The sequence below is a fragment of the Schistocerca americana genome, chromosome 5 (assembly GCF_021461395.2).
Source record: "Schistocerca americana isolate TAMUIC-IGC-003095 chromosome 5, iqSchAmer2.1, whole genome shotgun sequence".
Classification (NCBI taxonomy): Eukaryota; Metazoa; Arthropoda; class Insecta; order Orthoptera; family Acrididae; genus Schistocerca; species Schistocerca americana.
The window spans coordinates 386,212,663-386,239,907 of record NC_060123.1 but is presented as its reverse complement, the minus strand read 5'-3'; the positions used below and the strand labels follow the sequence as shown (position 1 = coordinate 386,239,907).

Sequence of the window (27,245 nt, the reverse complement as noted above, 5' to 3'; positions counted from 1 at the left end):
AACTTAAATGACAAAACAACTGTAAATGATTCATTCATTTTAAAAGCCCTATATTTTCCATTTATTTTCCAAAGTATTACGTGTGCAAATAGGATTGACACACAAACAGAACTGTAAACTCGGACTTTGCATTGTGCGTGCCAATTGGCGTTAAAAGAGTGCTGTGCATTGGCAAGATAGCTACAAAGCAAGAAAATTGTTTTTGTCTGTTGAATATGCAAGATGTTTGTCTGTTACGACGTACAGCATACATTCAGAAGAAATCGTGTGGAAGATTTGGTGATGGCAGTTAAGTCAAATTGTACCATGTGCAGCTCGTGCAACAATTAAAATTGAAATATATGGCCAGCAGCTTAAATTTTGTGTCACAATGCAGGAAGCACATGAGGATGAACATATAGCATCCAAGCTGCTACTCAGTGATGAAACAGTCTTCCATTTAACTGGAAAGCTTAATCACCATAATATGAGAGTTAGGGGCACTAAACATCCTCATGAAATTGCAGTGCATTAACAAGATTTGCCAAATGTTAATGTTTCCTATGCAGTGTCACGGACGAAACTGTAGGGGCCATTATTCTTCCATGAGCAAACCTGTGGAGAGTACCTCTTACCTTGATATGTTTCAGTTTCGATTGCTTTCACAACTGACTGCTGATTTAGAGATTTCCATCTTCCAGCAAGATTGGGTGCACCCTCATTTTGAACATCAATCTTAATCGCTCCCCAGGTAATGAGCCTCCACATTGCTGGATTGGGAATAGTGGTGAAGATGACATGGCTTTTTCTTCTTCAATCTAACAACCCCCCTACCCTTTTTCTCCTACAAGGGGATTTCAGTGTGCACAATGTCCTGTGGGAGAGTAGCACAGCCTGACTGATAAACTTCTTTCCAATTGATCTGTCTTTTCTCAGTGATGGTACCCCTACCCACTTTTGTGCTGCCAATGCACCATTTTGGCTATCGACCTTATGATCTCGTTCCCTCAGTCTCATGGTTTTGCTACAGTGTTCAGTTTATCATCATCTTAATGAGAGTGATCACTTTGTGGTGATCTGTTACTTTGTTGTCACCACCTGATAGACCAATTGCCACATTGGACTCTGAAGGGCACACTGATTGTTGTATATCTCTGCTGTCACCCTCATCCCTCTCCATCAGATTGTATCAATGAAGTTGTTAGGCACATCTCTGATCTGATCACTTGCGGCATGGGAACTGCCAGCCCCTTTTCTACTATCTGTCTTTCTGTAGGCCCGCTCCACTGGGGGTCGGTACCATGGTAGGCCAAAAATATAGTAATAGCTACTTAAGAATGTTGAAATGAGTGGAAAAATCTGAAGTGATATCTTTCACAGATTGTCCTCACCGCTTTTAAGCGGCACCATGCAAAGGTGCCACTTGCCTTTTTCTCATATGATATCCTACAAACCCTGGATGGAGGCCAGAATGTAGTCCATATTTCTAGATTTCCAGCAAGTGTTTGACGTGGCGCCCCACTGAAGACTGACGAAGGTCAGAGTATATGGTTTAGGGTCCCAGATATGTGAATAGCTCAGAGACTTTTTAAGTAATAGAATCCATTAAGTTGTCCTTAATAGCAAACGTTCATCAGAGACATGAGTATCATGTCCCAGGGAAGTGTGATGGTACCTATCCTACTCTCTATATACGTAAATAATCAGACGGATAGGGTGAGCAGCAATTTATGGCTGTTTACTAATGATGCAGTGGTGTATGGGACATTGTCGTTGTTGAATAACCGTAAGATTATACAAGATGACTTGGAGAGAATTTCTAGCTGGTGTAATGAATGACAGTTTGCTCTTAATGTAGACAAATTTAAGTTAATGTGGATTGGATTAAAGGAGGACATCGAAGCAATTCAGAGGTGTGCTGCTAGATTTGTTACCGGTAGGTTTGGTTAGCTCTAAAGTATTGTGGATATGCTTCATCAGTTCAAGTGGGAATCTCGTGACGAAAGATAACGCTTTATTCACAAGGCAGTATTGCGAAAATTTTGAGATCCGGCACTTGAGACCAACTGTGGAAGGACTCTAGTATTGCCAATGTACATTTCGCTTAAGGACCACGAACATCAGATGCAAGAAATTAGGGTTTGTACAGAGGCTTTTAGACAGTCTTTTTCCCCTTGCCATATTTGCAAGTGGAACAGGAAAGGAAGTGACTAGTAGTGGTATGTGGTATGCTCCACTATGCATTGTATGGGGCTTGCATAGTATGTACGTAGATGTGGATAGGTTTGCCACCTATTGAAATGTGTTACAATGGAATGCAGGGAGTAGTGCATCTCCTCCGTGGGAACATGTCTCTTCATACTAAGTGCAAGCCAACTGTGGTAGTTCATTGGGTCAAACTCCCTAGTCCACAGGGCAGGCAAAGATAAAACAACTGTTCTGGGTCTCCTCCTTCGTGGTGGTGTTTCTACCAGTCCATCAGTTCTTGCTGATCAACAGACCCACTTTGTGACAGCATCAGCATCCACTTATTATCTGGCTACCTTTTGAATGAATAAAAGACAAGTTGAAGACATCCCCTTATCCTTAAACCCATATAGCTGCAAATTATACAGGGAACCTTTAAGTGATTGGGAACTGTTTGTGGGTCTCGACGTGTCACACAGTATACCACCCTGGGCCTTGCTTAAATTCATAATTGGGTGATCCAGCATCTTAATGCAACTCAGACTTCATCTATTCACACTCTTCATCTGCAATTGCTGGAAGGTGTTTTCCCTTTGTGGCAGAGGGATAGTGTTGTCATCCCAATCCTTAAACCAGGGAAAAACTCAAATGTCTGTTGACATCTGCCGACCAGTTAGTGTCATTAATGTTCTCTGAAAACTGTTTGAAATTGAAAGTGGTAGTCTGATCATTATTCTGAATTCTCAAATCGCAGGGCCTTTTCTTCCCATATGATTGTGGTTTCATGAGAGGACACTCCACACAGCTGAGATCTCTGGTTACCAGAATCAGATTTACTCTCTGCAGTGGAGTGTGTGCTGATCCGAAATTTCCTGACAGATGAAAACTGTGTGCCAGACTGGGACTTGAATCTGGGACTATTCCTTTCTTGGGCAAGTGCTCTACCAACTAAAGTATCCAAGTATAACTCACGGCTCTCAAGTTATGTTAGAAACAGCAATCTGACAAGTTTTTTCTAAGTGCCAACACTATATTGCTCCCTTTTCTGGCCTATATAAGGCATATGACGCCATTTGGCACTATCACATTTTACTTACCTCTTTAGTTGGGGCTTTTGAGACTCCCCACTGGTTTTTATCAGGTTTTACTCCTCGAATTCTTTTGGTTTTGAGTTAGTACGTCGCTAATCTCCCCTATGAGATTTTAAACAGTGGTGTCCCTCAGGACTCCTTGCTGAAGCTTCCACTCCTTGTCATCACCATCAATTTGCTAATGACATCAGTTGGACTAGTGGTTACCCCTGCACTGTATCATGTCAACTTTTGCATTTGATGTAGCTTCTAATCTGTAGCCTTGGTCAAACGCCAACCACAAGGAGCCATTTTAGGGCATCTGCTTGGATCTTTTCTCATTGCTTCCAGTTTTATCCCATGAAAAATTAATCATACGTTTCTCTCATCATACCACAGTTTATTGGACCATGTTACACGGTCCTAATGTTCGGGAATTCTCGTTAGTAAAAACTGATGTAGCTGCCTCACATTTGTCAACTTAATACTACATGAACGTGAAAGTTTAACACCCTTTGCTTCCTCACCCACACTGTTGGAGTGCAGATCGTGCTACCCTACACTCTGTTTACTGGGCCCTGGTCTAGTCTTGAGTGGACTGTGGTACCCCTGTACCTTTGCCTCTGAAATTATTAGACTGAGTACATCATGGAGTAAGACTGGTTATTGGCGCCTTCTGGACTAGTCCCATGGACAATCTCCTTGCTGAAGCAGCAGCCACATACAATAATTTCCTAGTTATCCACTGATTATGCCCCCCCCCTCCCCCCCCCCCACGCCCACCTCCATGCCCGCCCCTTTCTCCACATTCAGGGCGGTTAACCCCCTTACATTCGTCTTCGAGTTTCTGGGTTGTAATGCGCCTACCATCATTTAAATGCACCTATTGTCATTTACAGTGGCGAATGTAAAACTATTATGACAGGATGTGCTTCTATATCCCCCCCTCCACACACACACACACACACACACACACACACACACACACACACACACACACACACACACACACACAAAGAATAACGTTTGTTGCCGGGAACATGTAGTGTATTTATGGTGCAACTGATAACCATTAACGGCACCATACATTTTATTTAAGAGATGACTGTCGACTGTGTTTTAATTTTAGTGACTCGATGAGGAGTCCGCAGGCTATTGATCAATGTTATCCTGTCACCATGTGATATCTGCTACTCAGTCTTCTGTGACCTTAGTTGTACTAACTGCTGAGTTTCCCTTCTCGGAATCCCAGGTCAAGGTATCCTGCGCAATAAACTGGCTGGCTGTTCGGCTAGAAAAGTGATTACTCACCCAGAATTTGCTGTGATGATCCCAGTTGCTTGTGCAGGTAATACCTACTAAGAGATGGAAAATCGTCTAGTGGGCTACTGCCCCCTGTAATTATCTCCGTGCTGTCAGTGGTATTACAGCTGCACGGCGCTGCTCCTAGTGTTCCTCCAAGAAGGAATTCACCATCCTGTGTCATCTCCATGTCGGTCATATGAGATGAACCACTAGTTTTATTGTATGTAGTGAGCCACAAGCACATTGTGGTTGCAGAGCCTTACAAACAGTAGTTCGCTTACTTGGGTAATGCACTCTCCTGGCTCCCATCACCGAGCATGGTTTGCTGGATTATTGGCCTCCAAAGTTGGTGAACAGTGTACAGACAATTGAACTGGTTCTTAGTTTCCTCTGAGAAAGTGGTTTTTACTCTCTGAGCTAACTTCTTAAACTTCTCTTGGGTTGGGGCTGGGGCTGGGATTGCTTGGGTTAGTGTGTTATCCCATCATATTGGACCCAGGGCACCTCAAGACCCTACCTCCTCAGTCAGTCATCCTCTTTTTAATTACTTTTAACTGTGGTTAGCCTGTTTTAGAGCCACATCTGATTTTATTGTTTTCGGTGTGCTCCTTCACATGGCACTCAAATGAAGGCAAGACCTTAATGAATCCTTTACTAGATCTTGATGAAAGACCAGTTGAACGGGGTTTTATGCTTCCTGAGGGAGTGAATACTATTCCCACTTTTAGTAGTTTGACTGTAGCCGATCAGGAGTGGGGTGGTTGTGTGAAGGACACCACCTGCTGATTGCTGGGCCATGGGGAACCACTCCACTGCACCCACTCACCTACACACCTAATCATGGCTATCACCTTTTTTTGCTGTTGTCACCTGTACTAGTGTTCTTAAAGTTTACAGCCTTTTTCACTTTCACTATTGCAGACCTAGGACTTTAAGACTTTACTGTTTATTTCCTCCCCCAACCCATCAAATGCAGTGTTAATGTCCCATCCATAGGACAGTATTGTTATTGTGAATGCAAGATAGTTTAATTTTTTGTGCAGTAGACTGTTTAAAAATACCACAAAGTTTTTTACAAAGATACCCAGCAAATTGATCACACCTGCTTTCGAAAGTCACTGAATTTCACACATAATGCAGAACTTCTCTGATTGTCATTGTTTAGTACTGAGCTGCGCCAGCTGAATCATTGTCATGTTTACTTTTAATCTATGTACATCAAACCAGTGTTCCGAGTTGTTTAAGGTATTGATGGCTCTGTGGTGAATATGTTTTGTGGTTTGTTTCATTGAGTACAAATGTGTCCTCTGCAAATAAAACTGAGTTGGGTGTTGTAATTAGAGGTAAATCGTTTATATAAAATAAACACAGGATTTAGCCTACAATGAAACCTTGTGGGACTCCCCAGTCTTGAGAGACAATTTCATGTACCTGATGTTACAGACACACTTTACTTTATCTCTGTTAGTTATAAATTAAATCATTTCAAAGCCCTGCTGCTAATTCTGTAGCCATCTTATTTATGGGGCAGTAGGGAATGGTTTACATAGCCAAAAGTCTTTGTAATGTCGCAGAAAAGTCCTGTGATTTTTAGGATGTATCCAACTGTCATAAGTTTTCTCGACAAATTGCATACATTATACTCTTCCCTTTAACCCACAATTGGAATAAACAAACACCTTGGCCATTAGTGACTTCTCAAACTTGATAGAGTACAAGATGTCATGTTGATTGTTCTAACTGGACATCTTAGTTCATTGTCCAGCATAACCACATTATTGCCTGTTGGTTGTATCTGTGACTTTTGACTGTAATTGTGTAACTATCACAGTTTTTAATGTTTTGGAATTAGTACTCTATCTTCAGGTCTGATATAAATTATTTTTGTGATTTGTTTGCTTGTTTTCTCTCTCTCTCTCTCTCTCTCTCTCTCTCTCTCTCTCTCTCTCTCTCTCTTCCCCCCCCCCCCCCCCCCTTCCCCACCACCACCACCAGAACTGCTATGTTTTCTATGGAAAAGAAAATGTGTAGTGTTACTGTACCATTATTGGGAGTATCAGAAAGATTTTAAATTCTGCTTGAGCAGTTATTGATTGACTTCATATTTTATAGATATTTCTCAACAGAAACCAAACAAGCACTATTGAGTCAGCTATTGCTCACCCTCAATACAAACTATCATACTGATGACATCAAAATCGTAAACATATGCACTGTGGAAAAAAATATGGAATTTTAGTCATGCAGATATTAAATTTAAAGAATGGAACGTTCATGGTGGAAAATCAATACTATTATGAATCAATACTATTATGAAAAGTATGATGTATCATCTTTCCGGTGCATATATTTTAAACTCAGCTTTGTTATTTTATCACCTTTTTTAACCTGCCCATCTTACATAAAGAAAAATACGAAATGTACTATAAAGCAAAATTACTATTTCATTTTGACAGAAGAGCTAAAAAGTTTATTTCAGATATTAAGTTTTAAGATTTTAATTGCAACAAACTGAAACATAATTAACAATGCTACAAATAAAGACCTAGAGAATGAGCTGTTGTTAACTTAGGATTCCTTTCCTATATACTGTCTGGTATGAACAGATTTCTTCCCAACCCTGTCCCACTAGGGAGTCTTCCAGTTAGTTTTTTGGTCTTGTGACTTTTTCCTCCTGATCTTGAGGCAATGTTTAAAAGGGACATCTATTCCCCAATACAGTCTCCGCAGGCCCCATTCTGATGCCTTCCCTGGATGTTAGTTAACCCCCTTGATTAACAGAATTGATGTTCCATTTTTATCTTTGTTTGAAAATTGTTTAATGATGTTAGACACGTTTCACATACTCTTAAGCAGAATTTTAAGGAGATGGGATTTTGATGTGGTGGCATTTATTGACAGTTTCTCTGTTCCTTTATGAAAAGTCAAGAAATTTAGAGACCTTCCATTGTGAAACCAGGCAAGGTGGTGCTAAGGTAAGGAATTGGATTCATTTGGGGAGGTGAGCAATTCAGATTCTTATTCAGCTATCCAGGTTTAGGATTTCTGTGGTTTCCCTCAGTCACTTAAAGGCTAGGCTGATTTTCTTCGCCAGCACTAGCTTGCTTTTAATTTCTAATGACCTCATCACCAGTGGGGTGTTAAACCAAAATCTTCCTTTTTCCCTATATGAGACAAAATGTTGCAGTAAAAAGAGGCAGAGGATTTTCTGACTCAGTTGATATTAAGCAGATTTGTTATAAAAGAATGTGAAATACATTAGTCTCTTTTGGTATATTTTCCTGTTAAACACTGGGAAGTTGGTCAATATTTGCTGTAGGTTATGTGTATTGTAGATAAAGAGTCAAATTCCTGTCAAGATATTTAATGTTTTTTCTGTTATTTCCCTTCAATCACACACTGGCACAATGCCTTTAACCAAGGCCGTGATTAGCTTAATCTCCTACCTATCTCTAACAAATCGACTGCTTAATTTCTGTTGATACATATACCATAGGAATATTAAATCTTAATCATCATTCTATTCTGTTTATTGTATTGGGCTGTTACAGATAAATGTGTGTGTGTGTGCAAGTAGGAAGTATTGACAAATTTTTCTAGATTTTTTCATGCTATGGCAGATGATCAGTGATAAGACTTCAGAATCCTTTTTACCAATTTTTGTCTAATCTGGGTTGGTATCTAAACTTTCTGTTGATGTGCTCATTGCTAAATTTAATTCTGCTGGGCATTTCAAGCCAATAAGTTGTTCATGTTTTCATTGTCTTTTTCATAAGTGAGTGCCAAGTAGTGTACCTAATAATGCTTTTAACCATATCTGCCATTTTCTTCTCATGTAACTCCTTTTGGGGTAGTATCATTCAAAGTGTTAAAAAATTCAGCAAGTGCAGTTTGCTTCAGGAAATGTGCATGGAAGAAACGCTCAGCTCTTCTGTTTGAATGTCGTTTGCTAAAGTGGATTCAGTTAGTGACACTGAAATTTTTATTTTTATATAAAATTGTATTAACACTTGTAGCAAGGACCAGATGAATATGTAATTAAATTTTTCAGGAGTCTGGAGAGAAACCTGAGACTATGTCACACAAAGATGCTGCGATGTTTCCTCTTATAGCAAGTGTTGCTCTCTTTGGTTTGTACATCTTCTTCCAGGTTAGTTTACTAGGAATGGTACAGAAAAATTATGTCTTGTTTACTAGAAGTACAATTTTGATCGATACATTTTTCTGATATGTCAGATGAAGGTGAACTTTGTTTCAGATCTTCTCTAAAGAATACATTAACCTGTTGTTGACGGGTTACTTCTTCTTCCTTGGTGTCCTAGCTTTGTGCCATCTTTTGAGGTAATACATTATTGTTATTGTTAGGTATCTTGTAAAGGAGGCAGTATGTTTGCTTGCTAATGTTTTTGAGTGCAACAGAAGTTAAATATAGGACCCTACCAATGTGTTTATTATCACTGTAATCATGTTCATATGTTGGCTCTTAACTGGATAGATTTCAGCACCAGACCACTGGAAACCTTTGCAAAACTATATATATATATATATATATATATATATATATATATATATATATAGAGGGAACCATTCCACGTAGGAAAAATATATCTAAAAACAAAGATGATGTGATTTACCAAATGAAAGTGCTGGCAGGTCGACAGACACACAAACAAACACAAACATACACACAAAATTCAAGCTTTCGCAACAAACTGTTGCCTCATCAGGAAAGAGGGAAGGAGAGGGAAAGACGAAAGGATGTGGGTTTTAAGGGAGAGGGTAAGGAGAGTCATTCCAATCCCGGGAGCGGAAAGACTTACCTTAGGGGGAATGAGCGATTTCTATTCTAGGCACATTATCATGTAGTTCTGCGTGTCCGAGATCTTGCTCTTTTAAACATCAGTGAGCTTCCCATGAAAACAATAGAGGAAAAAATGTGCATTAATTTTTAGCCAAAATCAAAAAGTTCTTCAAAAATAAGGAATAGTTGTTTACTAGTTTAAACGTAAAGATGGATACCACTAATGATGCCTTAAAGGCAATTACAAGTGACAAATGTAAAACTAAATCTTCAAACTGATATATTGAAAAATTCTATCAGGTTGACTGAATGCGGTGTTCTTGTTGGTTCGTCGATGAAAAGTTTGTTCATGGGCTGTAACTTCAGGATATTAATTCCCTCACTTTGGTCCACCATCCTGAGAAGCTGGGGGCTTGGTTTTATCAAATTCTGCAGTAGTTGCTGGAAGCAAGGAGTGCAGCAAAACAACCAGTTTCAAAAATAATTGACACTTTCAAATTAACATGATGTATATTCATACTCTCAAATACAGTTACTATTCATATTAATTCCTCTTTATACGGACTCTCAGTTTGAAATGACAAACTGACAACTAGAGTTAAAAAAGCAGTATGAATACATATTTAACAGACAAGGAGATTATTCTTTTGTTCTTGATGACATCATCAGTAATGTCACAGCACACTCTTTTCCATGGTGTGTGTTTATCTCTAAGGCAAAACAACACAGCACAGAATAACTGAATGACCAGCAGGTACCGCAAGTCGTGGTAAAGCAGTAACCGCTGTTCCACCTAGAAGCTGCGTGGGGTCCATCCATTTACCCATGTACATACACAAACAATAACAAAAACTTTCAAACCACTTTTGATCCTAAATTATTTAACTAATAAAAATACTTTGTGTCACAACCATCATTCTTTGGTTAGCCAGACATTGGGTGATGACCAAAGTGACATATTACACCACCCATAGATGAATGTCACCACAATCAGTGAATATAAACCAATAATAGTGGTAAATAATTTTAAAAATTTCTTTTTGTAAGATTAGAAATAGGAAACTAATTCCCTATTCATTGTGAACCTTCAATTGCATTGACTTGAAGTTCTACACATTGGCAACGTATGTAATCCCACTTTAAACTCTCTAAGTATGGCACCCCAAAAAATTCAAATCTTGACCTTAGATCATTGCTATGCTACTCCAGTTCATCTATATGCACATAGCTAACCACAAAGATGGCTATTCTCATTTTATTCAATTAAATAAGGATTAGCAAATATAGTTTTTCTTATCAGTGCAAATCAAGAAAGAGCAAGCTCATAATATTAAATAAGTTACCCATTTCATCCGGAAGCTGCCTGTGTATTGCTTCTATTCATCTTCACCCGTAGTCCATTCGTCATTTCTCCAGGTATTTCATATAAGCCTGACTATACGTGTTAAAGTCACATTGATATCTTTGTTACAACAACACATTAGGAAGGCATACCAATCTTCATCAGATATTTTCAGCTAATAAATTGGATTTATACAAAACCCTTACAAAATATAATAAGATATACTTGCAAAATATGCACCCACAATGATTTATTGGTTGTATGCAAAGATTATTTCATCATATTTGTCAGTAGTCTTTTCATTCTTTACAACAGCACATATTTTATGAGATTGTAGTCACTGCTAACAACCAAGAGCAGTTACATTTTTGGAACATTATTCACCTGATATATTCCTTCATAATTACAGTCTTCCTTAAGAACAGCATATAGAGCTCACACATTCATCTCATTGTTAATTAATTTCTAATCTAATATATTAGACCACTACAACTCGGATGTGTTCCTACGAGGGTTGTACTAAAAGTAAGGTTCCCAATGAGCTACAGCCTCAAGGGAAGGTACGAGGCTATATCCGACAACAGTTCCATGCACAGTGGTTCCCCGACTCTCAAGCCTGCCCGTCTGTGATTTGCTACGTCGCTCAATGTTGGATTGGCAGCCTTCAGAGACAGAAGTGTGATCGCCACTCTCGCCAATGTGAGGTTCGAGCAGTAATCCAGTTTCTCCACGCGAGGAAGTTACTGCCCTTAGAGATTCAGCGGCAACTGATTGAGGTTTATGGTGAAGAGTGCATGTCCTCCGCAAATGGTGCAGGGATTTTGCTGAGAGTGGCACGGAAGTTCAGGACGAAGAACGGAGTGGAAGACCGCCGGTTTCGGATGCGATTGTCTAGATGATCAACAGTGAGCTGCTCAAAGATTGAAGGGTCACTGTTTATGAACTTGCTGAACGCATTGCTGAAGCTGCCCATGGCACAATTGTAAGAACGTTAACAGAAACATTGGGTTATCGCAAGATGTGTGCTCGCTGGGTCCCCCGGATGCTGACTGACGGACATAAGGAGCAACGCCTTGACTGTGCTCACAAGTTTCTTCCACAGTATGAGGGGGGAGGCAACAAGGAAAAGTTGTTGGACTCTTATCGTCACGGGAGTTGAAACATGGGTGTTTCATTACACCCCCAAAACAAAACAACAATCTCGTAAATGACGTCACTCTGGTTCACGGCTACCAAAGAAATCAAACAAACACAGTCGGCAGGAAAGGTTATGGCGACTGTGTTTTGGGATGGGAAGGGGGTATTCCTCATAGATTTCATGCAACTGGGATGACAATAAACTCAGACAGATATTGTGAAACATTGGCCAAGCTCGGGCGAGCAATCCAGAATCACTGGAGAGGATGACTGAAGGGAGTAGTGCTTCTTTACGACAACTCTCGACCCCCATGTTACTCGTCAAACACAGGAGCTTTAGAAGAAATTTGGGTGGACTGTTATGCCCTGCCCCCTGTACATCCTAGACTTAGCACCCAGCGATTGTCACCTCTTCCCCAAGCTGAAGGAACACTTAGGTGGCAAATGCTTCAAGAGCAACAATGAAGTCCAGGCAGAAGTCGCACACTTCATCAATGGGTTGGCGGGAGACTTCTTCAACTTAGGAATACAAAAGCTGGAGCACCATTTTCAAAAGAGTGTCGAAAAAAATGGAGACAATGTTGATAAACAGACAGAAATGTAAGCTTTCAAATGATGTAGAAATTAATAATGTCTTCTATTTGTAAAACATATGGGAACTTTACTTTTGGTACAAGCCTCATATTATTTGTAACATTGAAGTGAGCCTCAAAATTTTAGTATTCTACTTCTGTAGAACCACCTTCCCCCAAAGGACTTTTTGTAGATCACATAACCTTTCACAAAGTGGTGATGTCCCTATGTATTTTCTACCTTTTCTCACTCAAGGTAAAGGTCCTTTCTCGATAAACATACCTTGTTCATTACACCATATAATGTAAGAGAGAGATATTATTATAAAGAGGATGCTGTGCACTTATATAAAGGGTACAGCATCCTGTTTATAATCATATACCTCTCTTCTATCCTTCCTACTCTAGTGTTTTGAGGTAAACTTACCACTAATTTATTGTGAATCTGTACCCAATTGCTTGGTTTTCTTTCTTTGCCTTGTAAGTACTCCTCTACATTCCACTAAGTGCGACCAAAACATGTATTATCTATTTATAGAAGTCTTTTAAAAGATTATCCATTTGTGCTGCTATTTACCATAAATGATATCGCTTGGATGCTAAAACTTCATGCAACGTAATCCAATTCTAGTACTTTTCATCCCTGCTCTTCTTCCCCTACTTGGTGTGATATCCACACCTCATACTACTGGATTTGTATTTAAAAATATTTTTGTGGAGAACGCATATTGTTTCCACTTTATTACTACTATTAACTTTCTGTAGATAATTGTATCGAAGGATATATTATTATTCGCCGTATAGACAACACGTTCAGACAGGCACCATGAATAGACTATTATGCATGAGCTTTCAGCCAAAGCCTTATTCAGAAAGGGAAAAAAAGACACACATGTTCACACGAGCAAGCACACTTCATGCACGCATGACCGTTATCTCCTGCCACTATGGCTAGAATGTAGCTGTGTCGTGTTGAACGGAAGCAGCAACCCAGAGTGGGTGGGAAATGAGGAAAAGTAAAAGTGTATGGGTGGGGGGATGACAGTGTTGTATGGCAGTGTGTGCAGGGACTAGTTCAAGGTAAGACAGGATTGCCAGGTGCAGCAGGCTCCAGTGGTAAGGAGGGAGGGAGGGTGATGGGAATAGGGAGTGGATAAAGGAGAGGAGCAGAGAAGGGAAAAGGACTGATGATTGCATTGCCACAGAGCGGTGCATGATGAGGGTGATGTGACAAGAGTTGGAAAGAGGTGATAGGATAGAGAGGGCAGAAACTGTTGGGTGGGGGGTGTGGGGCAGTATGGTCCCATAGGTGGAGGCAGGGATGTTCCCAGGAGCTGAGACTGCTGTAACAATAATCCCCATCTGCACAGTTCAGAATAGCTTGTGGTGGATGGTGGGATCCAGATGGCCCAGGTTGTGAAGCAGTCATTGAAATCAAGCTTATTATTTCCAGCTTCATGCTGTGCTACAGGGTGGTCCACTTGGCTCTTGGCCACAGTTTGACAGTGGCCATCCATCCTGATGGACAGCTGCTCCTCTCCTTTCCCACTCCCCCCCCCCCCCCCCATTCTCTTCTCCTTCTCCTACATCCTCCTCACACTGCACCTGGGGCAGTCTTGTCCTGCTACAGTGTAGTCCCTGCATGCTCCACCAGACAGTGCTAACTTCTCTCTCCCCACTTGTACCCTGCTATTTTCCCCCTCCCTGCCCCACTCTGGATTGCTGCTTCCATTAGATGCAACACAGTTGAATTCTGGCCAGAGATAGCAGTCAAGTGTGTATGAGGTGTGCTTTCTTGTGTGAAAGTGTGTGTGTGTGTGTGTGTGTGTGTGTGTGTGTGTGTGTGTGGTCCGAAAGCTCATATCTTCCTGTCAGCAGTTCAACTTGCCTTCTTTACAGTGACTAGCAATCCCTCCTTTCCACAGTATTGTTGATATTCCAGCCTGGACTTTCCATTGGTTTATAACCTTCTATTGATGTTGCATTATTTGGATGTTTCAGGTAGGATAGTAAAAGAAAATGTAATTTAAAGAAGGTACGGTGGTAAAGATAAATAATAGTTATTCATTTATTGAAATATCAACTAATATAGGCATGAGGGTGACAATATTCCACCCAAAACCTTCTCTTTCATCTCTGTTTTCCAGAAATATTTAAAATCAGTATTTACGTGACATAATTTCCAAGTATAAATGTATAGTTAGATCTGTCTTTTGGTGAGTAATCACTTTCTGGGTGGATAGATTTGACAGGTCTTGCACCGTGGTCTTCCAGAGGGATATGATTCCTGCAGCAAGGGACTGGGATTGGGATTGGCATAGGGATGGACTAGGATGTTGGGTTGCTGACAGAACACCACTTTGGAGGGCTGGCAAGGATCTAAATTAGTATGTCCTTCATTTTAGGACATGGTGATAGATAATCAAAGCCCTGACAAAGGACTTGGTTCAGTTGTTCTAGTCTGAGGTGGTATTGGGCGACGCAGGATGTGCTCCTTTGTAGCTGTTTCTTGTGAGTGGTGTGAGGATCCGCCGTAATAATCATGCATACTGCTAACATTATTGAACCAATGTGCTTAATTAATTCTGGGTTGTGTCGTGTCCAGTTGAGGTTATGTTCTATCTATGTTCCCAAGAAAGTAAATTTTCACATCTTGTATTTAGTTGTTTGAGAAACAGTGTGGTGTTCTGTGAGGAGCACTGAACTTCATGTACTAAGTCTTGTCCAGGTTCAGCGACAATCCATTTGCTTTGAACTATCTGTTGAAATTTGTGAGTATTTCGTTAACTGCCTTGTCAGTAAGGGTACCGGTACTATTTTTTATTCATTTACTTGTCTCTCTTACAAAAAGTAAAAAGTTGCATCTTCAGAAATTGCAAGTGCAAGATCATGATCATTTATATGTATCGGAAACAACAGAGGACACTGAATCAAACATTAAACTGCTGTGCTATTCTGTAATATGTTAACTTTTGCATTAGGGTGTTATGATTCAAGCAATGAAAATCCTAAGCAAACTCTCAAAATGTTCCCAATTTCAGATTTATTATCTGTGATATTCCATCTGTCTGTGTAAATATATTCTGTTAAGTCATTTTTGCTACTGAGTATGTTTTCATATATTAAGGTAATATAAAGTTTATTGTGGGCTATGTGGTTTGCCTGCTAAATGATCAAAACCATTACTGTTCTTTTATTCTTCTTTGCATTAATTAGTCTGTAATAGCCAGCAACATTGACCTGTACCTATATTTTCTTTAATAAGTGATGTACTAGTGCTAAAAACTAATCACTTAGCTTTGGTAATTAAAGGACATTGATACAAAATGATCCCACTGTCTTGCATGTCTGTGCAAATGAGGTAGTGCCTTAACCTTTCTCATCGAGCTACTGGCAAGTGATTTATGTTTTTTTAATGGCTAGCTGCCTCATTATTACATTAAACTAAAGGGCAACTGTACATGTTTATATACTGAGGACAGGTGCGATGCTGATTGTAACAGATGATCCTTCACTGTTTCCGCAAAATGATAGTAGGTGGGTCTCTTTGTTAAGCTACATTGCTGTTGAAATTGATTTTTATGCAAAAAGGTCCATGCCCTTGGCTCTTTTAGATCCTTGAGAAAGAGTACTTTTCTGTCCATTGGGTGTCATTGTCATTTACCAGCAATGTTACTAATCAGCTTGCTGTATGAGTTAAAAATCTCAATAACTCCACTGTTTACTAATTGAAACTTTATTTTTTAAAAGCTGCAGAATATTGTACCTGAAAAAGATCCCGTCTTTCCTTCTCATCCCATCCAGTAAGTCTCCCCTGACCTGCGGTTCTGGGTGACTATTCCGAAATCTACTCCTTTTCCTAAACCATTCCAGTCCATTTCCTTCACCCCTCTTCCTTCCCCTTCAGCCCTTCTGCTGGAAGGAGGAGCCACTGACTCTGAAAGCTTGCATAAGTGTAACCTTATTTTTGTGTGTGTGTGTGTGTGTGTGTGTGTGTGTGTGTGTTTTCTGCTGCCACTTGGTTGGCAAATGTTTTTTTTTTTATCTATACAATTACATTATATTGTTCTTCGGTTTGATACTTAATGATATAATTTACAATAAAATAGTCAAGAGCTAGTTGTAGTCCTAAATATGTTATAAAATTTTTTATATAAAATCAAAGATGAGGTGACTTACCGAACGAAAGCGCTGGCAGGTCGATAGACACACAAACATACACACAAAATTCAAGCTTTCGCAACAAACTGTTGCCTCATCAGGAAAGAGGGAAGGAGAGGGGAAGACGAAAGGAAGTGGGTTTTAAGGGAGAGGGTAAGGAGTCATTCCAATCCCGGGAGCGGAAAGACTTACCTTAGGGGGAAAAAAGGACAGGTATACACTCGCACACACGCACATATCCATCCACACATACAGACACAAGCAGAATGACTCCTTACCCTCTCCCTTAAAACCCACTTCCTTTCGTCTTCCCGTCTCCTTCCCTCTTTCCTGATGAGGCAACAGTTTGTTGCGAAAGCTTGAATTTTGTGTGTATGTTTGTGTTTGTTTGTGTGTCTATCGACCTGCCAGCGCTTTCGTTCGGTAAGTCACCTCATCTTTGATTTTATATATAATTTTTCCCACGTGGAATGTTTCCTTCTATTATATTGATATTATAAAAAATTTGATTGAATGAGTTCAAAGTTTACGATGACATCATATAAATGAGTCATTTTGAACTGTTGAATTAACGAAATTTTCAAAACCGCTATAGGCCGTTTTTTGAACCAAGTATACCAGGCATAATCATGCCAATTTTCAGTTCAGTCAGTACGGGATATGTGTACTGGCACATTTTCATATATTACTATAGATTAAGTGCTGTAAAGGCAAAAACTCATTTACAGGAGAACTTTATAAGACTGTATCCAAGAGGGAGCTTGAGAACATCAAAAATACCTGTTAATCAGATAGAGGTGAAATCGAGATTTGTTTTCTCAAGGCATATTGTTAAAGTGGAGGAACCTACCAGAGTCACTGCAGAAACAGAATTTCATTTGCTAACATAAGAAAGAACTGGTTCTGTCTGTGTATCTGCACTTTTCTTATTGAAAAATATAGTTGATGTAATTTGTTTAAGGTATTCATAACAGACTGGAAGCCATGTGCATTACATTAAAGGTGATTTTTCCTTTTGTATCATGTAGAATACTTCGGTGCTGAATACAGACCATTATGAAATTGATGTCTGCGTCATTGTTATATTGACTGTTTTGATTTTGTGTGTAAATTGTGTCATTTGTTTACACCATACTAAATATTTTTGATTATTTTACAGTCCTGTGATCAGCTCTCTGGTGCCTGCAGCAATACCTAATATTCCATTCCATCTTCATTTTACTCGTGGTGGACCTGAGGCTTCTGAAGATATAATAAACTACCAGTTTTCCTCGCATGATGTTGTTTGCCTAATATTCTGTTCGATAATTGGAGCATGGTATCTTATCAAAAAGGTTAGTCCGCAGTTACAAATAGTTGCTAACAAAATAGTAGTGCAGCATTGAGTGAAAATCATTGAACACAAAACCAGTATCTGTCCCCCCAATGACAGAACTCTCATATTTGAGCAATGAGGCAATGGCTGCATGAGAATAGTTGTATATGTGCATCATTTGAACCAGTTCAAAATTGTGAACCAAATACTTAAGATTTTAATTAAAAATTAATCTAAGAAAGGTAGCATGTTAGTTTCCAATTTATCATAGTAATTGAAGAAGTGCATCAGGAGATAAAGACAGGCTCCATGAAAGACTGAGTAAATACTATCAATATTATGAAAAGGAAAGTTGCTACTCACCATATACAGAGATGCTGAGTCGCAGATACGCACAGCAAAAAGACTGTCACAAAAAAGCTCTATTTTTGATGAAGGCCTTACAGGTCAAAAGCTTTATTTGTGGCAGTCTTTTTGTTGTGCCTATCTGCGACTCAGCATCTCCACTATATGGTGAGTAGCAACTTTCCTTTTCATAATATTGTTATATTCCATCCTGGATTTTCCATTGTTTGAGTAAATATTTTCCATGGTGATCTAGGTACACTGAGCAGGAGTGAATAACAGACAGCTGAAAATTAATGCATTGTGAGACAGCAGGAAACAGGAATGCAGTCATGAAAAGTTTTGACTACTATGAAAGGGAAAAAAAGGTGAAGGAAGGTACAAACAGAATTCTACTAGAGCAGCGAAGTACCAGATAAACAGAATTACCTTTGAGTAAAAGTTATTGGAAATTGAATCTAATATACAATGCAGAAATCATATGATCTAGTAAGAAAGGACAAAGCAAATGGCTTGTGTGTAAGAAATGTTGGTACATGCCACGAAACACAAGAAACAAGAAGCAGTATGGAGGTTGAAGGAAGGAATTCAACATTTGATATATTGGAAAAATGGAAAAAAAGTTGACCCACAAATGCTTATTGAAAAACTGAAGAGGAAAGATCAGATTGGATATTTCAGAAAGAGATGGAGTAAACAAAATTGTCAGTTGCAGAAGTTTACCAGAAAGAAAATAGAGATATCTGTATTTCACAAACTAACTAAAGGTTAATGAGGCAAAAAGAAGATTGTTTCACAAATATTGAATTGATAATCTGATGTAATTTTGTATGTGGTATGGTAAGTGGGCGAAAAGTTGGGGTTAAATCCTCAGCTGTGAAGATATTCCAGCACTTTATTAGTCAATGGTTTTGTTCCTTTTATTCCAAAAATTTTGGTGTGTTACATTTTATGCAACATCTTTGTAGCTAACGGTACAACGGTGAAGTTGGATTTCCACATGTCAGAGATATATGCCATGACTTTTAATTGTGTTGTATTGCATAATGCTATGTAACCTTGATGTCTGCTCTTAAATATTTTTAATATATTTTCCCAGCACTGGGTAGCCAACAATTTATTTGGCATTGCCTTTGCCATCAATGGTGTTGAACTGTTGCACTTGAACAATGTTGTCACTGGCTGCATCCTCCTGTGCGGTCTGTTTATCTATGACATCTTCTGGGTTTTTGGGACTAATGTGATGGTCACAGTTGCTAAATCATTTGAAGCTCCTATCAAACGTAAGCTACTGTCTTCATTATTTCTCAAAGTTAAGATTTTGCTTGAAATGTTAAACAAATGTGAGGAAAGGCAAACATTTCCATGCAGCTAGTTCATGCGTGGTGCATAAAGATACTTTGCTGGCTTTTCAATTACTGATTTTTTTTTTCCAATTGCACCCATCTGTGGTGACACACAAGTCAGTATCACTGAGGCTGTTTGACTTTCCTCATATATTTTTTATCCTTTTCCTGGATTTTCTGTTATTTCATTAGATTTTATAGTAAAAAATTTTCTTCAAATAATTGTTACATTCACAAGTGGTGTTATTACAGTTGTATTTCCACAAGACTTCCTGGAGCAAGGGCTAGCAGCTAACAACTTTGCTATGCTTGGATTAGGAGATATTGTAGTTCCTGGTATCTTCATTGCATTGCTGCTACGGTTTGACAACAGGTATGTGTTATGTACAGTATAATATATTTTCACTAGGTATTTTGTTCTGTTGCATTAATAGAAAAACATACACCTCAGTCCTTGTCTGTAACTACTCTCAGTGCAAACTTTGTTACAGTGTGCCGGAAATGCATTTATATTACATTATTCCAATTTTTAACATTGTTTACCTTTGTAAGTCTGTTCCGTATATAGTTTACCTGTCTGGGATGTGGAGGCTGAGTGACTTGTACTTTTGTTGGTGCCAAATTATTTTATCCCCAAATGGACACGGTGTTTTTACTAACCAATATTATTCTGCTTTTTTTATAAACTTAAATTTTATATAAAACTGATACTACATTTCAGTGAACTTACTAAACTGTTTTACAGTAAAAGATATGGAACACAATTTTACTGAAAATCATGTAGATGAACAAAGTATTCTTTCCTGTAGAAGTGATCAGATCTTTAATGCTCTTTGGCATACTCATATTGTGTTTCTTCAGTATATTCTCCAATTCAGTTGTCGTGTGTCATTTCGTGACAACTTTTTTTCCATCAGTCTGGTCTTGTATGTGTGTATATCTCCTTTTGTAATCTTCCTCTTTAGTCCTTGCCAGACATCTTCAATTGGATTGATGGCTGGTGAGTTTCCTAGCCATTCCAAAACGGGGAAGTTCAGGTATCAGGTTGCAAGTCTTTTTTCACGTGACACCACATTGGGCGACTTGTGTGTCGGTGGTGATGGTAGTGGTGACAACAATGATAACATAACACAACACCCCACCCATGGGTGAGGAAAATCTCCAACCCGCCGGGAAATGGTTCCGGTCCCATTGCATGGTATGCAATCACGTTACACTCAGCTAAGCAGACAGACTCATTTAAATATTGAGTCACAGATTTTACGTAGTGGCATGGTGCAGAATTGTGCGGACTCATTTAAATATTGAGTCACAGATTTTACATAGTGGCATGGTGCAGAATTGTGCATAAAGATGAAGTAGAGTTTCCAGTAATGACCAGTAGCCAACGTATCTTGATGTGTCATCCCTTTCACAATATAAAAGCGTCCATTTCCTTTGCTACCTACTATAAAGCAAACCATCACTGATAAGAGATGCTTGACTCGAACTGTGCAATCCTTCTGGAATTTTCATGGATCTTGCATCTCAAGAATTCCATTTTGTCTTGCAGAATTTGGGTACTAATTTCATTCGAGAAGCAAACCTAAAATGAAATGTCATTACATTTGGAAGTCTCTGTTATCATAATAGAAAGAATAGGATAATATTGTAGTTTATTTGTCTTGTTCCATTCACCAGCAGTCCAGTTTTTATAATTTTTTTTTTTTTTTTTGCCTTTTCTAGTCATTTTTGGTTCATCAGTGGGGTAGGCTTCTGTGTCTCAGCAGGATAACGTCATTGCACCCCATTCCATTGAACCTTCACTGCACAGAATGGGTAGGCACTCCAACATCCTCCAAAATGTCCTTAGTCACCGATATTGTTTACTTAGGTTTTCCATTGCCATTTGTCTATTTTTACTTATGTTTTAGGGGATGTAATGAATTTTTTGAACACAGTTACCTTTCCACTGTGTTTCAAGGCTTTACTTATTTTTCAGTTTGTTGCTTATATTTCAAACTGTGGATTGTAAAATTCCTTCCATATGAACAATGGCTCACTGACTATACTAACAGAGTGACTAGTATTTGGCCTTCAGTGGAGTGAGGTTTAGTACCTTCACCTGTATCGGAGAGTGTCAGTGAAACCACATTCAGACTTCAGGAACTCGTTAAAGATTAAAAGATGGAACACACTGTATAAAAATATAATGAAATGTGTAAAGTTCAACAATAATTGAAAAACTTGTCAATTTTTTGGATATAATATGCTATACTTCACTTGACGAAGGTAGTTCTGACAGCCACAGATATTCCACATCTCAGCAAACACTGATATAAAAGCTTGAATATATTACTGGTGGGGCATGCATTGTTGTCAAACAAACAATATAAGCTTATTTACTATTCTACAGTTCAGTGGACACATGAATCAATGTTAAGTGTAGGGTGCTTCCAAACAAAATTTAAGGAGGGTGGGACATCAAACGGGCCGACTTTGAACAGGAGTGGCACCACAGGACATTGTAATTTCCACTGTCTATGCTTTTACAAATAAATTCGTACGTAAAACTTTGTCAGCATGACAAGAAAGGATTTTTTTTTTAAAAAAAAGTGTGTAATTTCATCATTTTTTCACTTACTATTGGCTGCATTTGTTGCTGTAGGGGTTCGATTCCCGGCGGGGTCAGGGATTTTCTCTGCCTCGTGATGGCTGGGTGTTGTGTGATGTCCTTAGGTTAGTTAGGTTTGAGTAGATCTAAGTTCTAGGGGACTGATGACCATCGATGTTAAGTCCCATAGTGCTCAGAGCCATTTGAACCATTTTGTTGCTGTAGGTACACTTTTCTTCATAAGTAAGAAGATTCTTCAATGAATTTTGCACAGCATACAAACCATACCTACAGGTGTATGAAACTCTAGAATTTATTTAATTTATGAAAAAATGAATGAGTGGTTACATTTCAAACTGCACATTTAGGAAAAATAACTCAACTTTTATAATTATCTCAATTTTTACCATAGTTTTTAATATATTTGGAAAATTCTAGAGTTTCATACACCTGTAAGTATGGCATGTATGCTGTGCAGGATTCATTGAAGAATCGCTTATGTATGAAGAAAAATGTGCCTGTACCAACAAATGCAGCCAGTAGTAAGTGAAAAAAATGATGAAATGTCACATGTAAAAAAAATTATTTTGTTATGTTTTTGAACTTCCACTGCTATGAGTGTGAATCCTGAATCCTTCCTGGTCATGCTGACAAAGTTTTATGAATTTATTTGTAAAAGTATAGACAGTGGAAATTAAAATGTCCTGTGGTGCCTCTCCTGCTTCAACAAGTCGGCCCGTTTGACGTCCTACCCCCTTCCCCTATAAAAACTTCAGCAACTACATGGTGAGTACACTTTGGCACCCCACTGAAAATATATATTTGTGAAACATGAGTATGAGTTTGTGTGCAATTTACTGTAACTGTTTCCATAATGATCATGCACAGTTGCAAGTACAGCTTCCCTATTTCACACTGCAAGGGCTTGGAAAGATTACTTGTATGAAGTCATAAGAAAACTTCATATAATAGGTCAAAGCAACTTCCTTTCCTTTTGTTATGCTTGTTAGGACAAGACAACAATCATGAAGCATGGAGGCGGCACCAGATAGAATATTACTTTAATTTATAGTTCTATTGTTTACTCATAGTTATTATTTATTGGATATTCTCATGCATACTAGTAAAACTGGCCTTTGTTAAAGGTAAATATTGTTTTATCAGTTCTGTTTCACCTTGTGATGTTTCAGCTTGAAAAGAAATTCTAACACATATTTCTATGCAACATTTGTTGCATACTTTCTTGGACTCATGGCTACAATATGTGTAATGCATATATTCAAGCATGCACAGCCTGCATTGTTGTATCTTGTTCCTGCCTGCTTAGGAACCCCGTTGTCTCTAGCTCTTGTGAAAGGTGACATCAAGGCAATGTTCCAGTGAGTATTCTTAGTTATTTCTTGAGTACGTCAAGTAAACTCTGTGTATTTCATGTTCCTCAAATATGGGAATTAGTGGCTGTAGGCCTACTTGAATTAAAGTTCATCATAATAGTAGCAAAATTGGTCGTAAATTGCATATGCCACTGGATACATATTACTTGAGAAATTTCAAGAGAAAAGCCTTAGTAAAATTGCTTCTCCTCAAATTTTCTCAAAACCCAAGACATTAATACATCAGAATTCATATAACAGTAAATAATTACATATGTATATTTGGGTAATTCTAAAAGTGTCTGTTATAAAAGTATGTGTGGTAATACATATATTGCACACCAAACTGAGTGCAAATGGCCAAAGTGCAGAATAAGTAAGCATATTGTGGCGAATATACTGGAAATGGGCATATGCACGCTTGCTTTTGTCTTAGGGTCTTCAGTCGATATTTATCAATTTTTCTGATGTCTATCCAGCCCAAGTGGCTGGCTCCTGTACGAAGGGTGAGCCGTTGACAGTAGACACTTGTGCTGACAAAATGTCTGAAAAATCATTAAGCAAATGTCGGCCGAAAATCTTGAGACAAAACCCAAACAGGCAATACGTCAACAAGTGACCTCAAAAGCCTCAACAATTTTGTACTGGAAATCTCGTTAATTTTGTGTACTTACTTGCTTTGAAAAGCTTCATTTTAAATGATATTAAGTGAAATATTTAATATACTTAATTGAACCTCTTTAATGAAGTAATTTAATTCACAATTTTCTTACTTTTTTGGTGTTATGAACTGACATTTTTACAGGTATGAAGACCACCCTTCGGAAAAACAACCAGAAGCTGCAGAAGATAAAACCAGTAAAAAAGAGAAATGATTTTTAAAAAAAGACGTGTATCTAAATACAGGTGCAGAGACATTTATTTCATTCCTGAACGCTACTTAATTTACGCACTTGAAAAGTCCTTTAAGCAGTGCTTAAGTACATTGAATCTAAAAATGTAAGGCAGAGATGGCAGTATGCATTCAGGAAGCCAGAATTCCAGAACTTCTCGAATGAAGACAACTGTCAAACTTTCAGTATTGAAAATGCACACAAGAGGTACAAAAAAGTTTTCAAATGTTTTCCAGTCTTTTGTACTTAGCAATTAGTACCTCTGTGAGTGAAAATGATTCCATGTAAATGCTTCCTTTTAATGTGACCTCTGAAACACAGCATCCTCAATGCTGTTGCCAAGTTTCAGTGGGTTTTGTAAAATTGTACAGCTGTGAAATTGACTGTGAATGCTATTGTTTATGGAATTTGTTTATATAATTTTACCATTAAAATTTTATGTACATCTACTCTTTCAATATTCAATTATAGAAGGAAAGCTTCACTAGAAACTGAAATCACGTATAATGATCCAAATAGCCTGCACAGGTTAACTGATACAAAAGTCCCTTGAGTGTTACTGCAGAGAATTCTCAGAAATTGATTCTCCCAGAGGCAGGTAGTACGTTCATCATGCCCTTGCACGGTTTGGTCGCTGTGCAGTGAGTATCTCTAAGTTTAATAATATGTAGTTTCACCTGTTGCTCTGTCTTTGTTCATGTTGTGGTTGGAAGTAATTGCTGAAGATCGTGTGCATGGGGCAGGTTTTACAATGAGGATAGGACATGATTTGGGAAGGACACAATATTGGTAGTATGAGGTATTGACGTCCATGTGGTATCATTTACTAAGCTCTTCTTGAAGTGAAGTTATATTAGTCTGTGTTCTCCCTCTCCCCCCCACCCCCTAATTTCTAACCTTCCCTATCTTCTGTCTATCCTCCCTGAGGAATGAACTTATCATGACTGGAATCAAAGATCAGGAAAGGCTCAAGAAGCCAACTGAGACTTACCAACTAGTGTGGATCTGTCAACAGTGTGTCACTGAGTACGGACAGAAGTCAGCAACGAGGGAGAATGGCGTAGCAAACGAAACAGGCTCAGTGAGTAACCCAAGAGAGAAACAAAGACTTAGCAAAATGGAAACAATAAACAACAGTGAATTATGGCTAGGAAGAGTATGAGGAGATTACACCCCTGCAAGCAGGCCAACAGTCTGGTGGAACTTACAGTACTGCTGTGAGTACTTATAGTACTGCTTGGTCAGCAAGAGGTGTAGGTAGCACTGCACCAGGGTTGGATTAGTACTGTGAGACATGGTGAGGAGCATGCTCATGGATACAGCAGCTTTGACTAGCAGCTGTGGTTCATACAGTTCCATCTTTTCAGTGGATTTCAGTTGCTGAGCTGGGATACCAATACATTCTCTCCTGAAATGGCTGCATATGGCTGGAAGCATTAGGATGATGATTGATGATGTGAATTTGTGGTATGATTTGTGTCCCGGTATGGAAACCAGGTGGCTGTTGAGATGACCTGGACACAACTTGAGAGGCAATGTGTTCACTTTACTGGATTCGGTGAGAACTGAAAGATAAGTGTGGACTCTACCACAATTGTCATTTCATTTGAAAGAAATGTTCTGTCCCAAAATGTTAAGAATATGATGTACTAATGACCTCACTAAATGATGTTCACCCCACTAAAAGATGAACCCATGAGCCTATCTGCAGGTACTGCAGTGCACAAAGAAATGGCCAGGGACCAGTCCTCTATCTATATTGACTGCCCAGGACAACTAGCCCCTAATTTTCCCATTGGTCACACACAGGAAAGGGAGTGATATCAAAGAATACAAAATGATTGACTGTTTGCTGTGGTAATAAAACCTACTACACACACAACTGCATTAATATTGCCAGCATCCTCAACTCCAGGCCTTAGTGTTAAAAGAAAACAGATTGTCTACCAGTGGAATCAAAGAACCCTATTCTTCTCCCAGAAGGGAAACAGAAAAAAATAGAAGATAAAACCCAGCTTGGTGGACCTGGTTGTCCCGATTCCATCTCACGTGAGTATGAGACTACAGATATTGATGTTTCACTCCACACAAGTGGAATTACACTGGTACACCATTTAAATACCTTGTGCTTTTTCCTCTCCTTAATACAATTACCTCACTTGTGGAGTTACAGCGGAATTATAATAGCTGATATTGCCCTTAACCTTTTGTCTTTGTCAGAAGTAAACTATGCGCCTAGAAAACTTATTAAGAACTATTATTTATGTATTGTATATTATTTATAATCACTCTTGATACTGACTTAAGTGAACAAGTGTCCCTAAACACAGAACTGGAAGCAGTAACAATCTGCATTTGGATATCTTACCTGGACATCTGTTTCAAATTAACATTACATGGCAGCATATAGTGATCTAGTCCTCAACTCTTGCTTCTTCTGTATGACTGTAATGCCCACAACCAAGTCCAGACAAGATCGGTGAATTACAGCTTGATCTATTCCTACTGTATTGTGAAATGCATTGACATGTTAGTATTGTCGGACACATACTTAACCATAGTCTTTAGAATTAGTAGTCCAGACTCCATTTCCTTAGTCCAGCGGAACATCCACCAACAAGCATAAAGCATAATGTTGGTTACTCGGACGAGCTAATTGATCAGCCGTTAGTACCAAAGTAGTTTTTAATATGTACTAACAGATGGGAACTGATGACAGTCCAGGAGACAACTGAAACTAACATGTACACCACAGAAGTGATGATATCATCTCTGTTTCATATTTGGCATTCGAATATTGATCCAATTTGTTGACATTATCAGTGC

The 27,245-nt window shown here is 38.7% G+C and overlaps 1 protein-coding gene across 1 annotated transcript in view; it reads left to right on the top strand.

Moving 5' to 3' along the window:
• Window positions 1-24,868, top strand: part of LOC124615358 (minor histocompatibility antigen H13) — a 38,452-nt gene extending 13,584 nt beyond the window's left edge. The window contains exons 2-8 of the mRNA XM_047143173.1: window positions 8,593-8,691; window positions 8,800-8,882; window positions 17,714-17,888; window positions 19,314-19,497; window positions 19,813-19,933; window positions 23,344-23,532; window positions 24,332-24,868. Of these exons, the coding sequence (XP_046999129.1) occupies window positions 8,593-8,691; window positions 8,800-8,882; window positions 17,714-17,888; window positions 19,314-19,497; window positions 19,813-19,933; window positions 23,344-23,532; window positions 24,332-24,401 (921 nt within the window). The 3' untranslated portion in view covers window positions 24,402-24,868. The remainder of the gene's footprint in view (window positions 1-8,592; window positions 8,692-8,799; window positions 8,883-17,713; window positions 17,889-19,313; window positions 19,498-19,812; window positions 19,934-23,343; window positions 23,533-24,331) is intronic.
• The last annotated feature ends 2,377 nt before the right edge of the window (window positions 24,869-27,245 follow it).